This window comes from Sphaerodactylus townsendi, linkage group LG03, assembly GCF_021028975.2.
Source record: "Sphaerodactylus townsendi isolate TG3544 linkage group LG03, MPM_Stown_v2.3, whole genome shotgun sequence".
Taxonomy (NCBI): Eukaryota; Metazoa; Chordata; class Lepidosauria; order Squamata; family Sphaerodactylidae; genus Sphaerodactylus; species Sphaerodactylus townsendi.
The window spans coordinates 58,378,630-58,397,000 of record NC_059427.1 but is presented as its reverse complement, the minus strand read 5'-3'; the positions used below and the strand labels follow the sequence as shown (position 1 = coordinate 58,397,000).

The window sequence follows — 18,371 nt, the reverse complement described above, 5'->3', positions numbered from 1 at the left end:
CTAGCAGCATTCTCTCCTGACGTTTCGCCTGCATCTGTGGCTGGCATCCATCAGATCCTCTGAAGATGCCAGCCACAGATGCAGGCGAAACGTCAGGAGAAAGAATGTTGTTGAACCATTGTCGCCCGTGGAAAACCACACAGTAATCGCGAAGTTCCCCGGCACAGCTATCAAAATGCCATAGAACTACAATACTAAGAAACTGCTTTCATCCAACCGTGAAAGCCTTCGACAATATATAATTCAGACTTCTTGGGAAGACAGTGTCACGGATACAGATTACTCCCAAAATGGAAATAAAATGGCAGGTTCAGTCTGTCCAATATTTAGAATCCTAGTAGCATTTTCTTTATTTTAAAAAACTCCACCTGGTATTGAATTGTTTTCTCACTATTTAAAGCACCCTAAATATCAATGCTAAATGAAAACAGAATTACCATAATGTTGAATTTTTGTGATGCAAACGTATAGCTGAGAATGGAACCAGCAAGTAGACGGCTGCAATCCTATACACACTTTCATGGGAGTAAGTCCCATTAATCACAATGGAAAATATTCCCGGATATACAGCTTATCTAAGTAGGATACAGGAAATATGTCGTCTTGTTAAATCGAGACACATAGTATGCACATACAGCATAATCCTGGGCATTTTTACACCGAAACAGCATAGTCCATTTCTTCCAACACAAATCACACTCCCTCGTGCATGTGTGCACCCTGGAAAAACGTTTGTCGACACTCTTCTGATCAACTTGTTTCCCGGAAGACCCAGGAGGTGAATCTCGGCTACTTTTCCTCTGCACCTGTTCCCAAGCAAAAAAGAGACGCAAGGAGATTTCTGTCGAAGGTGGCCCCAAGGACATCAAGCCACCCAGGAGGTGGCTTTCGTCCCTCTCTTCTTACCAGGAACAACATCCTGGATTCACGGAACAGTTCTTTGTTCCTGCGCTGGCAGGAGCCCTTGCTTGGACATTCGTGCGGGACAAGATCGACTCTCAATAAAAGGGGCTTAGGTGAAAGTGTGACATGGGTGTGGTAACTACAGGGGGCACCGGTTTCTACAGGAGGAAGACATTTCTCAAAATCACCCCTCCCACCCCCACCTTATAACTTTGGAGGAGAGCTCGAGAGGAAACTCCAGTGATTTCAGGGGCTGCAAAACAGGCCTAGAACGGGACAGAACAGAAGAAAATAGCAGAGATCCGCAACTCTGGTCCGTCTATGGGCACTTTGGGAATCCTGACACGGGGCGGGGGGAGTCACACGCAGATGAAACCTAAGAGCAGGGAGAGAAGGATAATTTTTAAAAATGCTCTGGGAAAGGGGAGTGAGAGAGAATAAATCCCAGACTTTGATGCAGCAGCTGCTGAAATATCATTATTTTAATTTGCCTAACCAGTCGCATCTTCAGTGGCTCCTCAAAGCCCTGCTGGACAAAAGGCCCAAATGGCCTCATCCACTTTTTCAAAAACACTTCGGGCGCGCTAGGAAAGGGCGTTGGTGGGCACCACGTTGGGGGCCTCTGAGAATAGAATAGAAGATACTGTTCTCAACTTTTCTGGCTCCAGAGGCATCTTCAGTTCTTATAAAGGTAGTTTGGGTTTTATTTCCCCTTTTTGGTTAATCCTCTGAACAATATCTACTATTCACATCAAGTCTGCAGCTTGGCTACAGGAGTCTTAGTTTTGCTGCTTTCCCGGTCATAAAGATAGCAAATGAATACAGTACAGAACGGTACAGTGTAGTATCTATGGCCCCTTGAGGAATGGAAGCGGGGCTACCAATTTAGCTCAGCTCAAGGAAGAGGGTTTTTTTTGGGGGGGGGGGAATTCTAGGAGGGCGGTTTCGGCTTCTCCGATTTTCTTTAACTGTCTCTCCGCTACTTTTCTGAACCGTCCAGTACTCATTCATTGCGCACAGAACTGGGTTTTTTAAAGTCCCCTTCCCGGCTTGAGAAACCCCCAGGTATGGCGACCCCTGACTTGTCTGTGGGTGGCCTGGTTCTGGAGTTGATGCCACCGACTTTATATTTAGAGACAGGGATCGTGCTATCGGTCTTTAAGCACTGCAAGGCAGGCGTCTCCACAACGAGGTTCCAATTTCTCTTCCGAGTATTGTCCTATTTAGCTGAAGACGATCGACAATTTAGTGTCACCTGGAAGGAAATAATTCCCATTCGTTGCAAAAAGAATTCGACTCCCCTTCAAGTGAATCTTAAAGTCCCAAACAGATTGACTGTTTTGCAGGCTGAACCCAAGTTTGGATCGTTCGAATGCACACGTCTACACTCTCTTCCCTAAACACGATTGGGAATCATTCGGCCCTTCTATTGCCTTTCAATTTACCACCTTCTGCCATTGAGAACCAAAGAATGCTAATCCAACCATTCCTGAACGTAGTTTAGAGACAAGTTTGCTTTGATTCAAAGGTCATAATTTATTATAGAGAAACTGCTCTGGACTTCTGCAGCAAAACAGTTTCTCTCGCGGCTTTTGCTGTGCTCCAGCAGTTAGCCAGCTAGAGATCCGTAGATACAACTCTTTTTTTTGCAGGGGAATCGAGTTGTTGTGGGATGTCTTAGGCCCCTCCGCATACGCAGACTAATGCACTTTCAACCCACTTTCACAACTGCTTGCAAGTGGATTTTGCTGTTCCACATAGTAAAATCCAGCTGCAAAGTGCATTGAAAGTGGATTGAAAGTGCATTAGTCTGCTTGTGTGGAAGGGGCTTTACTTCCACTGTCTTTTCTGTAAAGAGCTCTCTGTCTCAGACTGGTGACTCATAGGGGCATAAATCTCTCATATGCAATTCATATGCATCAATCTCCTGGTAATGATACGCTGTCTTGTGCTGCATATTCTCGGAACAGGGTGTGTGTAAACTAATCTCATTGCGCTGGGAGTCATATCAGGGAAGCGGATCAGCACGATGCTGGTATGGAGAGCAAAGGTTTGTGCTTCCAGTTCCGCTAGTGTTTATTTGCCTTATAATCCTGAGTTTAGTATATAAATCCGGTCCTCCCCATTTCAAGAATAACTAGAAGAAGAATGGCTGCCACAGAAGGCAGATCTGAGCATATGACAATTTGCATATCTCTCTCTCTCTCTCTCTCTCTCTCTCTCTCTCTCTCTCTCTCTCTATCTATCTATCTATCTATCTATCTATCTATCTATCTATCTATCTATCTATCTATCTATCTATCTATCTATCTATCTATCTATCTATCTATCTATCTATCTATCTATCTATCTATCTATCATCTGCCTGCCTGCCTGCCTGCCTGCCTTCCCCTGAGTACACTCCAGCATGACAATTTTCTGTACCTCTTAATAAAGGATACTTTGAAATACGATCTCTTTGGCCAGCAAAGGCGTTCCAAGTGAAATTTATCTTCTAATTTTAATCGTACGTTATCTCATAGACTACTCTGCAGTTCTTTTTCAGCGAAAGTAGAGCTATTCAAATTGGCGGGTATCTTCTTAACTGCGGAGATCCATTCGTGAACTACTAACTTTCCGCAAAGAAAGCTACACGGTGGGATTTCCTACTCCAGTTCTAGTTTCCACATGAGCCGTCAAGGCATCAAGGCGATTCCTCGTCGTCTCTGGAGTCAGTTTCATTGTAGTTACAGGAAGGGGGATCTCTCCGTGTTTCAGGCAAAACAGATTCCCTGTCTCCCAATAGAGCCCACTGAGAAGCACTGATTGAATTTTCTACCTTCTTCAGTCCCTGTTAAGTATGTCCCACTGCATCACATCCCCACCCCCCCACTGGGAACTACACGGCAACCTTTAGCATTCACTACTAGCAACCTGGAGGGTGGGGGACAGCTTTTTTTTCTCTTTTAACAGGGGTTTAGTGTGTGGAAATGGGCAACTGTACAAGAGATAAATAACGTGGCAAATTAGAGGAACAGGACAGGAAGGCTTCTGTCAAAGGGCCAAACGTCCAGGTGGCTGGAAATGTTGTCTTCCTCTAGCCCCCTGCAGCAGCGCAAATTCGATCCTTGAAGAACCAGGATAGCGCCTTCAACCTTGCGCTGCTTCTAAACACGTGTCCTTGGAATCGTTGGGTGTAGCTTTCTTGGTCGACCCGTGTTGCCTTGCCAAGTGGCATCTCTATCAAATCCAAAAGGAAACCCTCCTCCCCGCTTGGTGATAAGCTTCATCTCGGCGCTTGGCCGGAAAACACGACTTAGCACTTGCAGAATCAATGACCGCTTGGTGGCCTCCAGCCTCTCTCCCTCCAGCGACCGCAACGAAAATGATTTCCCGGATTGAGCGTGCGATCCACTGAGATCTTGGCGGCCTCTCTCCCCCTGCGTGACTGTGTGCGACATTTTTTATCATTTCCAACATAGATGGCCGAGACGGACAGTGGATTACAAGGTACCAACCGAGGTCCTAAGGTGGTACTTTCTTCAGAAAGTGGGCATTCGTTTTAGTGGGACTCCAGAGGTGCCGGCGCTAAAGACAGCTCTCAGAACTCCCCAGTAGCCCCGGACTACCTCTGGGAGCGATCGCGAGCAAATTGTTTGAGGATTATCACGCGGTACGAGTTTACCAGGAATAACGGCAGGAGCCTGAGACATGCGAAGTTGTGCCTTCAGGGCCGGAATCTGCGACAAAAGTCCAGGGCCCGGTGCGAGGGCTCATCCCTGCCGCCCTCCCCACAAAAGCAGGCTGTCGCTTCGCATTGGGTGACGAGGTTTTAATGACAAGATTCTTCTAACCGCTCGGCGGGACGACGGGATTTACCAGAAGGTGTGCCGGACATAAAGCGGTTCTAAAATGCCCCTGCTGAAAATGGGTCTTTCTGGGTCCTTCTTAGTTTCCCAGAAAAGAGCTGCCATTCAGAAACGCCATCAAAGCGAAGGGCCCATCATACAAAAGAAGGTCCCTTCGTGCTCATTCGGGACCCCCTTCACCCAGCGTAACCCCTCACATTTGCTGAAACCTGCCCGTGATGCCCTTCCTACGTGCATGCCAGGCCGGCCTCCACTAGAAGCATGGCCTCCTGCACCAGCACTCCCCCCACAATTTTATGGAAACACGTCTTGTTCCCCGCACTCTTTCCCACCTGGTAAGAAGGATGGGGAAGAAATAAAATCCCATAAATAATCCGGGAGAACCGAACGCTGGTTTCAACCTCACACTCTGCAGTAGCAAGAATTAGCTCTTCCATCTGTTAAATAAACACCAACAATTTAATCTGTTAAATGAATGCCAGAGGGTTGCAAAACACCCCCCCCCCCAAATGACTGTGCTGCTAATTGAACAGGCTTGGGTAGCCCCATCCCAAAGGAACAGGGAGGGGGCGGTCAGAAGCCGCTCGTTCTGGCCGCAGTGGGTGGGGGACACACCATAGATATCATTCACTGGGCAATTCTGAAAATTAAGTTCTACGGTGGCCTGAGTGTGTGCATGGGGGTGGGGGTGGGTGGGGGGGCCAACGATCAAAACAGAAGAGAAGAATAAATATGATGGGGAACACGCGCAGCTCTGGACTAAGAGATCCTTCCAGCCCACATAAAGCATTTCTAAGATGTCTTTAGTTTAGATGTGCAGCGGGATTCTCGGTCTGTTTACTCAGAAGTAAACCCCACGGCCACTATTTCCTTAACTGGGATCGTGAAGTAAATAGCCCCCCCCCCCCCCGCGACATATTAAATCCTTGCTGAACTTTGTCCTTTAAAAAAAACAACAACCACCCCTTCAAACCTTCCACGGTGCCCTACCCAGTGTGTGCCTCAGCAGTCCGTCCGCTCCCTTGATGCCAGGCGCTTCTCTAATCTGAACCTACATTCTGACTTGGTGCAAGTCTCGCCACTGTTAGACGAGCCACCCGAAGATTAACAGACCAGGGTTTACGCGCCCGACCCAGGTTGGGTTGGCCGCAGTGGATGGGCTCCTGGTATGAAATCATTCGGGCCCCTTTCCAGTGAATCGCGTGGGCAACATATTTCCTGGGAAGCAAGCCTCGGTGAGCTCCGTGGGCTGCCGTTTTAATGCTGGATTTTAAAATTGGTATCTTCCGGTTGTTGTAAAAATGTGTAAGCCGCCTCAGGGAATATTAAAAATTGTAAACCGGCAAATAAACTGTGGCATATCTGAAGTTCTGGAAATCTTATTTCCGAAAAAAAAAGAATAAGCCTAAACGATTCTGTGTTTTAAGTCACTGGGAGGGAGTCCTCGTTTCTTTTCAAATTACATTCACAGTTTCGCTCTCTCCCTCCTGCACCGTTTGCTTTTTGCAGTATCGTGTCTGATTCGGTATTTGGGAGCGCGATTTTCTCAAATGGCTGGAAGGAATTAACTGGCTGAACGTTTTGGACTCCTCGGGTCTTGCACCATTGCAGAGGTAGATGTAGCCTGGCTTCGGGTGTGTGTGTGTGTGTGTGTGTGTGTGTGTGTGTGTGTGTGTGTGTGTTAGAAGGAGAAACGGTGGTTCCCGTGGCATGCGAAGCGAGGGACGTTTCTCTGACGTGAGAAGCAGAACATTCCTTTGATGCCGCGTTAACAAACAAAAGGATGTAAACAAGGAAGGAAGGAATAAACTGGGCCGGGAGGGGGCGGGGGGGGGGGTCTTGGCGGGGGCCCGGTCCCTGCTCGAGACCCGTTGCAGTTCTGGGACGCTGGCCCGGTGATCCCTGGAACGCTTTCGTGGAGGTAAAGAAAGCCCCGTCGAATTTAGCAGGGGTGGGGGTGTGGTCTTCTTCTTGCTTAAGTTTGTTCCCTGAAGTCCCCCATCATTTGCCCCAGAAGTTGGGCGCGATCCCACCTTTGGGTCAGGCTGGCAGAGGCGGGTGGAGTCAGAGGCGACTCTGGCCGGGGTCCTCAGTCGCCCCAGGAAGGGGTGCCCCCGGGGGAGGGACTGGACAGGCGTGAAGGCGGTGCATTCCTGGGACGGAGGCGCAGTCGCCAGCGTGGGCCCAGCGGCCCCGTCCCCAGCTCGCCCGCCCCTCCCCATTTCCCCCGCCCCCCTGCCTCGCATCCCCAGCAGCACCTCGCGCCCTGACCAGCGCCCGCCCTATAATAGGCTGTGGTGCGGGGCGGCCTCGCTGGGGCGGAGAAAGCAGCAGGCTCTTCCGAGGCCGCGCCTTCGAGCCACCGGGGGCTGGCCTCGCTCACTCGGCCGGGAGAGCTTCTAGGGGCGCGGGCAAGATCGGCTGGCTGGCTGGCTGGCTGGCTGGCTGGCGGCAGGGAGCGCCCCGGCGGGATCGGCGCAGGGATCGACGGCCCGCGGCGGAGACGAGGATGGCCCCGGCCGGGCCCCGGCCTCTCCGCGCCCTGGGGGAAGCGCCGGCCCCGGGGCTGGCCTGAGGGCCGCGGGCTGGACTGGCCTCGGCGGGGCTGGGCTGGGGGCTCCCCCGGGCTCCTCGCCACCATGCAGCACCCCTTGGACCTGGGCGCCCCCGCCCACTATTTCCCCGCCGAAGCCTTCGTCGACCACCGATCGCATCGCTACCGGAGCTTTATGATCGAGGAGATCCTGACGGATCACCCGGACGCCAAAGGCTCGGCGCCGGCCGGGGAGCTGCTCAAGTTCGGCGTGAAGGCGCTGCTTTCGGCTCGGCCTTACCACACCCCTTTGGGTAAGCCTCTGGGCCGCCCCTCTCCCGGGCGGGGGGCCCATTCGGGATCTTGGGAGTTGCGGGGACTGGGGGGTGGGGTGCGATCTGACTTGTATTTGCCTTTGTCCGCTTGCAAATAGGCGCGGGGACTCTGCCCCCTCACCCACCCCCACCTGAACTGGTTCCCCTTTCGAGGTTTCCTGGCCTCGTCTCTGCTCCGTGGGAACCGAGGCTGAATTTATCCCCCAGTGGGATAAATGGCGCGGTTCCTGGGGGGGGGGGTGTTAGGGGGCTTGATTTCAATGGTGAGTGGCGATCCGGCCTTCCGGGGATTCAAGGAGCGTTGAACGAGAGGGAAGTCCCACCTCTTTCACTGAGGCCCATCCTCGCCCGAAATCGATCCCCTTCGACACAAACCAGGGCACCCCACCGGGCATCGCCTGCGATCCTAAGAAGCCGAGGCGATCGGGGAGTCTGCAGACCGAGCTGCAGCAGGCCAGCCTTTCCCTCTCTCTCGGGTACAGCAGCGGCTTTGACGATTCCTCCTGAATACATGTGTCTAACACGGCAGCCGTGCTGTGATTCAGGCAGGGAAAAGGAACATCAGTAGCACTTTCTTTAGACGTCGCCAGCCAAGGTAGATGATGAGTCCCCGCCTTGCATAGATTAAGATCCCTTCTCTTAGCACCCTATGGCTGCAAAGTAGTCCTCCCTAGCTCCAGCCAGATCTGCTAGAATCCACCACTCGAAAAACACGGAGGAGGTGGGGGGCAGAAGAGGGGGAGGGATGATTCCAGAGTGTTTACAAAGCAAACAACTAGCCCGACCCACAACCCGTTGACTGCGAAGCGGGAGGTCCACCAAGCGTTTGGCCCTGCAGGCATCAAAGCCTCCGTATGCGTTGGCGGATGCAATAGACTCAGCGGGGCTCCCCGTGCAGCACCAGGCCTCGGGGGCTGCACCCAGAAGCGCAAAGGAAGAGTTTCTCCGCCGTCTGTAGCAGGGTCGCCTCTCCCTCCGGAAAGGGAAGAAACCCCCCCCCCCCCACATGAGCAGCACAACTGGACCGGCCTGAGACTTGACCGGGCGGTTAAAAAACCCTGGGCCGTTGTTCTGGAGGGTGGGGGCAGGAAGCACCTGCGGGGCTCTCACTTGCCCCTCTTTCGGCCGGCCGAGCTCATCGTCTGAGCCTGGCTGGCAGCCGCCGCAGTCCCAACAAGTGGTGGGGAGGGTGACTTAAGGTGCCTGGTTCCGTCGAGAACACCCCTGGCCCGGGGCGTGTTTCCAAACCCAACTCTACTGAACTGCGTTGCAAAAGGATAACTGGAAAGAAAAGTTTCCAGGCCCGGACTGAAGAAACTGGGGTCTGGGAGGGGCGGGGGTGAGAGAGCAGACGCTCCCCAGAAATCGTCACCACAATCGTGTCCCCTCTTTCTCGGGGAAGGCTGGAAGAGCCAGGCTTGCAGGAGTCGCATCCGCAAGGCCCGGCCCTCCCAGCCACCCGCCCGCCCGCCAGCCGCCAGGTCCTCGGGAGCAGCTCTCTGGGTTTCTCGCGGCCCGTGCCAACAACCACTTCGGACGGCGCGCCTTCTCCCCACTTCCTCTGGCCAGGCTCCGACTGCAGGCCTCGGCTACTGGCTGGGCACCTTCTGGGCCCCTCCTTTCCTCCCTCCCCCCTCCTCTAATCTCTTTGCTCTTCACCCTCCAAACGGAGCCCCTCTGAGCAGAGGAAGGGGGGGGGCCTTCTGCCATCATCAAAGCGCAGATTTAGGCCTGGTGTTCCGGGTGGTGGGCGAGGAGCAGCCTTCTCCGATTGGAAAGGGAACTGGGTTGGAGAGGCAAACGTTTCTGCTGGGGCGCTAACCCGAGAGCGGGCCTAAGCAGAGCGACATCTGGCCAGGCTTTTTCAGCCTTCTTCTTCCGTGTAAACGGGGGTGGCCTCCTGGCTAAACCGGTGGCACCCCATTAGCAGAGGCGCCGAGGGCGGTCGAAGCCACTCTCCTCGATTCAAAGGCATCGACGGGCACGTTTTGCCTTCCGGCGTCGGCTTTGTTTTCAGTCCCGGTTGCACAGAGTAAATAAATAGCACAGCCCTGTAATTTCTCCCGGGACAATCTGTTGTCTTTTCCTGCCCGAAAATTAATTTTTTAAAACCCGGTGAGTGACCCATGTTCAAAGCGGCTTAAACGTATTTCGAGTTAGCTGGGCTATATTTAAAATGATAGGGAGAGGAAACTTTACTAGATGTTGACTTTCAAAATATAGTTAGGGCAAATCAACTTCATCGCCGTAGGCCAAAGGTCCAATCCTAATGTACAGGGTAGTTCTGAGGGTTACCTGTATCTTTTCGCCACGTATCCTCTTCAAACAGAAACCATTTCTCTCCCGCTTAGCAACTGACGTTAGAGCTGGGGGAATAGATAACCCCTCCCTCTTGCCTGTGCCTTTATGTGCTGCGCTTTGTGGTGCATAAAAATCCCATGCAGCCGTCTCCCAAGGGTGCGCCTCCAGAGGTCGGGGAAATTTATGGAAAGATCCTGGCAAAATATCCTCAGAGTGTCTGGAAATAGGTCTCTCTGAAAAGTTTTCTTTTATCGCTGTACAATCCGGGTACAGATCCGAATACCCCCGAGGCCTGCGATCAAGCGTCAGCCATTGGAGAAGTTAGCTGGACTTCTCCATCTGAGTATAATGGAAATTCTCTCTAGATCGAAGGTTGAGGGAAATGCCAAATCAGCCTTCCAGAGGGGTCCACTTTTTCTGCTGGGTTCGTTTGGCGCTTGGCGGCCACCGCTGGATGCGCGCTCAGATGCGCTGTCAGTACCCTGTTGCTTTTAGTAGGAGACCTTAAGGGTATAATCCTGTACTAATTTACTTGCCTGTAAGTCCCAATTAACAATCGCTCTAAAAGCGTTTCCTTAGAGCTGAAAGAAGATCCCTATGGCCATTTGTCCCCCTCCCCAACCCCGAACCGTCCAAGTCCTTGGACGCAGGGCCACTGAAAGAAAGTAGGTCCGGGTACCGCGATGAATGCGGGATGGGTCCTTTGAAAATAGTGGACCACCTCGCCAAAGAACCTTGTGTGTGTGAGTGAGTGGACTGAAGCTTGCCTGGGTTAGAAGCACTGGAGTCACGATGCGACCACGAACATTGGTCTGAGGAACAGACGGGAAGTAATAAGCAATCCGCTTTTCTAATTAGATTTTTTTTATGCAAAGAGGAATCGACCTCTGACTGCCTCCGCCGCCCTCCCTCCCCACCCCTACGCATTTTTGTCTCTAAGGCTGTGTGGAAGTGACTTGCCTTCGTTTAGTGTTTCCTCGGCAACATTAAAAGGCAAAAATGACTTCCTGCCTTCCTGCCTGCAGCAAATGGGGATTCCCCAGCCGATCTGGGATTGATCTTACACTTCTAAGGCTGCGCTTCTAAACGCACTTCCTAGCCAAAGTCCGCTGAACTCAGCCGGAGTTACTTCTGAGTAAGCATCCCACCGCCCACAGTGAAAGGGATCCTAGATATATGTGATTGTGCGGTGCCATTTGCCCTGTTGCTTTTAGTAGGAGACCTTAAAGGAACAATCCTATACTAACTTACTTGCCTGTAAATCCCAATTAACAGGATCCGACTTGTAAACCGACTTGCATATTCATTTATATTTATACCTTGCCTCATACTAGGTGGCTTGCAAAGGTTAAAAAGCAATAAACACCGAACAGCAATAAAAATCACAAAAAATAACTCCCCAGCAAGCATATAATCGGCTTCCTAAGCATTTTTCCCTCTCTTTCATGGCATCCAAAGAGGCTTTATACCGGTTTACTTTCACTGGATTATGACCTTTACAAAAATCAAATAATGGGCCCGAAATCTAGCATCCCTCTCTCACTGTAACAATATTGCTGTCGACCTCGGTTTAGCTTTTTGTTTTAAAAGATGCTTATTACTCTCGCTCTCTGTACCACTAATGTATATCTAATTGAATCATTGCACTGTGATCCGGTATCAATTTAAATTCATTTTAAAATCACAGCCCAAGGTTCTAAGGAAAAAAACTGTCGGAATAGAACCAAACCCGTTCCCTTTCATCTATTGTTTATTCTAGTGAAAATTTTAAAGGCAATTTTCCATTAACAATTCATTCCCACAAAAATACTAAACATGGAGTCTTGAGCTGTTTTCTAGCAGCTGCGAAGTCCATGCAATATTTCAAAAACGCTCCGACTACCTTACTTAATCGGCCCACTGGACTCCCAGTATTTTAATATACGCATAAAATCGGAAGTGACTGCATTATAAAAGGGGGCGATTTATTTTGCAGCTTTAGTAGGAGTAAGGAACGTTTGATTTATTATTTTCGGGCAAAATAACAAGATCTTCGGGTGTAGAGAATGGCAGGTACACAAGCAGCCTCAGAGGAGAGAAACGCTTTGAAGCAAGGTGGTGCCACCTTTCAGCAAACATTCCCACAAGATCCGGAACAAGCCCTCTAAATCGACGGCAGCCTGAAGTCGGGTTCAATCCCCCTCCCTTGAGATCAGCGGAAGATTCGCCCCAAGGACTGCGCTTGACTGCAGTCGCTGTTCCCAACTTCACCGCCAGTTTCCTTGAAGTCAAAGTAGCACTGATTGAAAAGAGTCAGCATTTCCGATCGAAGCCAGATCTTTTGGATAGAGGCACATTGACTGGAGGGAAGGACTTGGGCAAGTGGTTGGGCTTCACCCTCCTCCTCTACCTCTCTTGCATAAACCCTCAGAAGGAATCGGCCCCCTTTTCGCCTCCCTTCCATCCTGAGAGCACTTTCCTGAGAGTAAGCCCTGTTCAACAGACTTAACAGAAGAGCTGGCTTTTATGTCCTGCTGTTCTGTACCTTTAAGGAGGCTCAGGGTAGCTTACAAACTCCTTCCCTTCCTCTTCCCACAACAGACACCCTGTGAGGTAGGTGGGGCTGAGAGAGGTCTGAGAGAACTATGAGCAGCCCAAGGTCACCACCCAATAGGTTTCATGTGGAGGAGTGAGGAAACAAACCCGGTTCACCAAATTGGAGTCTGCCCCTCTTAACCTTTTAATAACTCTCGGCCTCAAAAGAGCACAGATTGAGCCACCAACCTTTCTACAGCCATCCACTCCATCTACCAGCAAGCTCCCCTGATTTAAACAGAAATGCAACCTGATATTGCAGTCCATTCGTGGAGAGGATTTACTCCCTGCTCAAGAATCTAGGAGTGTTGAGAGCCCATAAGGGGGAAAAAAAACCAAGGATTCAGACCCTCATGTCGAGGCAGGAAGGGTGGGTTTGAGTCTTCACGATTTCTCAGGCCAGCCTGCTGTAAGAACCCCAAAAAGGAACTTGACCTTGTCCAAATCTCACTTGAGGGCACAGAAGGTTGTACACGGAATCCATCGGAATTCTGTCAGGGACAGAAGTTGTTTCTGCTGAGAAATCTAATGGCTGCTGGAAGCGGGGAGGTCCCGAAGAGGCCCTCCTGGAACCTCAGGGTTACCCCTCCAGCAAATTGGAGAGGCTCAGGGGTTCTTACATGCCCTGGTCTTATCCTCGACGCCAACCCTACGAGGTAAGTGAGTTTGAGTGGCAGCCCAAGGTCAGTCAGGTAGCTTCCCAGCAGAGTAGTCATCGGGACCCAGATCTATGAACAGGTGTGTAACCACTAGGCCACTCGGGCCGGATACTCTGAAGAGAGGCCTGTGAACCATTTGCCTTCCTAAACCGTGTGGCATTTTTTTGTGGCAATGTCAATGCATTCCGGCTCTCTTGGGGGGAAGGGGCGGCGGCCTGTGAGGAACCCCCCCCCCCCCACGACGTCCCCCGTCGAGCTCTGCGCCTCAGGCTGTGCTTCTCTTTCCCCGCAGCCGTGCTGAAGGCGGAGCAGGCAGCCGTCTTCAAGTTCCCGCTGGCGCCGCTGGGCTGCTCGGGCTTGAGCTCTGCTCTGCTGGCCGCCGGGTCCGGGCTCCAAGGCTCCCCCGGAGCCCCTCACCTGCCCCTGGAGCTGCACCTCCGCGGGAAGCTGGAGCAGGGAGGCCCCGAGGCGGGCGGCAAAGCCAAGAAAGGTCGCCGGAGCCGCACCGTCTTCACCGAGCTGCAGCTGATGGGCCTGGAGAAGCGCTTTGAGAAGCAGAAATACCTCTCGACGCCGGACAGGTGGGTCCAAAGTGGGGCTGCCCTCGCTCCCAGCTGGCCGCTGCGCTGTCCTAGGGCTGCAGTGGCTGGAGGGTCTTGTCGGCCCAGAGGACCCTGCTGCCAAGAGCGGACTGGCCTGAGACGCCTCTTCGGAGTGACCACTAGATCCCCGAGGGGCAGCCAGGAGCTAGACGGGCATTCGCCCCCGGCCAGATCTGTCCAAGCTCGGTTGGGAGAGAGGTTAGGGCTCTGGGAAGTGACAGCCCCGGAAATCCGCTCTTGGCCTCTTCCAGACCTCCTTCCGAGGTCATCGCGCCCGCCAGTTCTCGGGCGGGCGGGCGGGCGGCCAGCCAGCCAGGCCCCCCCCCCCCCTACTGGAAGGAGAGGCCAACCCAGACCATTCCCTTGATTTGGGCAATCAAATTAGCAATCCAGCCCAATGATCTTTCCCGCCTTCCGCTGATGGAGATGAGGGCTGTTTCACAGGTTCTTCCCCCAAGTACACCTGGAGGCGGAAGAACACAAGCGTGCAGGCCTTCACGTATTATAATCTGGAAGGGTTTGTTTGTTTTAGTACAGGTATAAGAGCAACGGATGGAGTCCCGTTTTTTTCTTCCAGTATAAACTCAGTGCTAGTACTCTGCTATGAAAGGGGGAGGGGTCGATTTGAGCATGAGGCTTCTTGTTCCTTACCTTCTTGTTCCTGACCTTACCTTGCTTGGTTAAAAGACAACCCTTGGCCACTTTGTACACCGGAGCATGCTATCCCCACCTCCGTCAACCCCCCCCCCCCCCGCGTTACAGTATTCAAAAGGCAAGAGGATAGGAAAAGATGAGAGGAATTTATCGGGCAGCAAAACATTAATTTAGAGCAGGGGTCTTCAAACTATGGCACTCCAGATGTTCAAGGACAACAATTCCCATCAGCCCCTGCCAGCATGGCCAAGTGGCAGGGCTGATGGGAATTGTAGTCCATGAACATCTGGAGGGCCATAGTTTGAAGACCCCTGATTTAGAGGAATAAAAACGCGGTAGGGGGAGAGGGACTGGTCGATGAACACGCGCCTTCTCTTCTCTGCAGAATAGACCTGGCGGAGTCCCTGGGGCTGAGTCAGCTGCAGGTGAAAACCTGGTACCAAAATAGACGAATGAAGTGGAAGAAAATAGTAAGTGTGTTAAAATTATATAGAATTTCTGTTTCCCCCCGTCCTATTTACCCAAGCAACCACAGATTCCTTCAGCTCCATGGGGCGAGGTGGGTGGGGTGGGGATGGAGAGGCGGGACCAGCGCAGCTGGAGGCACTTGAAGGGATAGGAAGGGAAAGGAAATCCTTTGTTTCGCTCAGCCCCTCTTCTCTCGCATATGGGTGTCTCCTGGCAGACGCTCTCCGGTCCAAAAGAAAGAGAAGCCAGAGAGCGCCGGGTCCTAGAAAGCGCAGGCCCATCCTACACAGACGGGCGCTCTTGTTTTCCTGACACCCTGGGACAGGCGTCCTCGACTTTTCGAAATAAGAAGCAAATCCTGCCGACAGCAGCGGGCTAAATTGTGAGATCAGCAGGGCTACGGACTGCCGTTTTGGCTTTTCCCGGGCCTGGTGGTCTGTTTGGGCAAAGCATTGGTGGGGGGGGGGGGGGAGGGGGGGCGGGGGGCGGAGAGAACCATCCCTCCCACTTTGGGCATCTGCCTTTGACGCTCTCAGGCGAGTAACTAGATTGGAGTCCAGATGCACCGTGGAGATCAGCAAGATTTCGGGCTATAAGCTTTCCAGAATGAGATACTTCCGTAGATACTAGCTTTGACTCTGGGAAGCTTATGCTTCGCAAACCTAACCTTGCTGGGCTATAAGGTGCCCCTGGGCCTCGAACTTCTCCACTCTACCGCAGATCAGTTCGGCTACTCTCCGAAGCTATTGAGTGATTGATTTTCGAATGAACTGCAGATTTAAATCGTAGAGTTTTAACTGGACGTTGATGGTTTAGAGTAGACTAACCTGAATGCCAGCAACGTGTGCTCCTTGGCCCTCGTTTTCTCAAGCGCCCCCTCCCCGCGCACAGTTTTAGTCCCAGGTGGAAACAAACTCCACTGAAATCGGCGAGGCGATGACCTTTAATGTTATATAAGCATTTATGATTCCTGGGGTGCTGTGTGGTTTCCGGGCTGTATGGCCGTGTTCTAGCAGCATTCTCTCCTGACGTTTCGCCTGCATCTGTGGCTGGCATGTTCAGCAGATCCTCTGAAGATGCCAGCCACAGATGCAGGCAAAACGTCAGGAGAGAATGCTGCTAGAACACGGCCATACAGCCCGGAAACCACACAGCACCCCAGTGATTCCGGCCGTGAAAGCCTTCGACAATACATTTATGATTCCATCAGTATAGGATGTGTTCACCTGAATGCTTCAAGGAGGTGCGCTTCCCCCAGTAGCCAGAGGCACTGGCAGTGGGCATCTAACGCAAGCAACCCTAACACAGAGTCACACCTTCCACTGAAGCCGAGGGGAAAGTATTGGCTCCGTTTTTTGGCGCCTCCAGACATCACAGGAGGAGTCAAATCTTCCCCTCAGCTGAAGGGGGTGGGGGTTAGGGCAGCCTTTCTCTCCTCCTAGCTGAATATGAGCACCTTACGGGAAGAGACCGTCGTGCCCTCTTAAGCGAGATACGCCACAAACCAGTGTCCAATGGTTTGGTTCAGAGAAGATGCTCTGCTGAACACAGGCCCGCAGAACACGTGGGGACCCTCACCCTGGCCATTTTCTTACAGTTGACCCGCAGCGTGTCTGGCCAAAATCCATTAAATCAATCTCCCCCAGCCTGGCCAGGCTGGAGAAAGTTTTGCCCGTTGAATTTCTGCTGCTCCGGGCATAGGAGCCTTGCCATTAAAAGGTGCTCCTTGTCCTGAGCGGGCAAGTAGGGGGTGCTCCTTGTCCTGTGCCGGGCAAGTAGGGGGTGACAGAGCAGCTGCGAGGGTGTTTGCATTGGCCCTGGACTCCCGGGCCACAAATGGCCCCCTCCGCACACGCAGAATAATGCACTTTCAATCCACTTTCACAATTGTTTGCAAGTGGATTTTGCTGCTCCACACAGCTGCAAAGTGCATTGGAAGTGGATTGAAAGTGCATTATTTTGCATGTGTGGAAGGGGCCAAAGTCTTCTGGAGGGTCATTTTTTCTCGCCTGGATGCCTGTGAGTCTGACGCTTTGCCAGCTGGCTGTCCCAGCACACTGAGGCCTTTGGGTTTCCGCAGGTCCTGCAGGGCGGAGGGCTCGAGTCTCCCACCAAGCCCAAAGGGCGCCCGAAGAAAAACTCGATCCCCACCAGCGAGCAGCTGACGGAGCAGGAGCGAGCCAAGGAAGTGGACAAACAAGCCGAGAGCCTCCGTTCCCCCAGCGAGGTCAGCCAGGAGGAATAGCCGAGGCCCGGGAGCCTGAACGCAAAGACTGGCGGACTCCAAAGGCGCCTTTTCCGTGCGAGAGGCTGCGGCTCCCAGCGCCAGCTGAACCTGGACGCTTTGGTGGCACTTCCAGCTATAAGGCAGGGACGAACCTTTGGTGGCGCGCCTTGCCAGCCGATGGACTAGACCTCATGGAGGCCTTGGCCAGTCCTCTTCCATTTGTTTCCACCACGTGGATCGCCTGCTGCTCAACAGGAGTAGGTGGAATACGCGGAGCCCATCAAGGGCTTTTGTTTTTAAGAAGCTGCCAAGCTGAAAGAAGAAGATGGGTGACGAAATGGTTAGTGGACCCTTCCCAGTGGATTCCATTTGAAGGATCCCTCCCGCCTCCCTGTGTAAAGCGCAGGGCGCCTGCTCTTGTCTGTCTGGGTGGGCACTGCTGGGGGAGGTGGGGTCGTGGTTTCATGGTCTCCACAAGGCAGACGATAGTTTTGCAGTCCTCTCCCCCTGGCGGATTCCGCATGGGCCAAAAACAGTGGTGTGAAAATGGTGTGAGAGCTGCGTAAACCCTTTTACTCCATTTTAAACCCTTTTATACCATTTTCACACCGCTGTTTTTGGCCCATGCAGAATCCGCCCCGTCTGAGGTCCTGGATTACCCCAAGTTATTAGACCAGTTAACTTTACAATCGATTTTTATTCACGTGAAAATATTGATTTTGTTTCAATAAAGTATTTTATGAATGACAGGCCCGGGCAGTGTAGTGCCTCCATTTTCTCATTACCCTCCGGCCGAAGGCTCGCTGGCTCCTTGAGAAGAAACCTGTAGGTTCATGCAAGGTGGAGCTTGCCATGAAACCCTCCGGGAAGACCCAGGCGAAGATCAGCTCTTGGCCGTCCGGGCGCATCGGCCGCCAGTCTGGCCTCCCAGGGGACTCCAGCAGCAGACCAGGCCTACGGAAAAGCCTGTCCCTCTGACTCGTGCGCTCTCAAGCCAAGGTGCCTCGGACCTCCACAGCCCAACATTTGCTGAAACCCCTCCCCAGGGTCTTGACCCTTAACCCTAACCCAAGGGGCCCCCTCCACACTGCTTGGGTTGGGAGCGCACCGCTTATTGTTTGATTGCAAGTCGTTCCCTTGAAGCCAGCGGAGGCTGTCCTCGTAGGATAATTTCCCAGAGAGTAAGCCCACCTGAATAAAATGGGATTCACCTCTGAGCAGACCTGATGATGATCATTCCCTGCCTTCTGTGTTTGCAAAGCAGAGT

At 52.4% G+C, this 18,371-nt stretch overlaps 1 protein-coding gene across 2 annotated transcripts; it reads left to right on the top strand.

Moving 5' to 3' along the window:
• Positions 1-6,876: 6,876 nt before the first annotated feature.
• BARX1 (BARX homeobox 1) lies at positions 6,877-18,134 on the top strand. 2 transcript variants are annotated; one of them, XR_007244129.1, is made up of 5 exons: positions 6,877-7,598; positions 13,446-13,734; positions 14,795-14,879; positions 16,958-17,444; positions 17,855-18,134. XR_007244129.1 is itself a non-coding variant. In XM_048492259.1 (4 exons), exons 1-4 carry the CDS (start codon positions 7,391-7,393, stop codon positions 17,120-17,122), a joined length of 747 nt encoding a protein of 248 aa, XP_048348216.1. In that variant the 5' UTR covers positions 6,877-7,390; the 3' UTR covers positions 17,123-17,857. The 2 variants fall into 2 exon arrangements, 1 of the variants encoding a protein (XP_048348216.1); XM_048492259.1 differs by having other exon boundaries at positions 16,958-17,857.
• Positions 18,135-18,371: the final 237 nt, after the last annotated feature.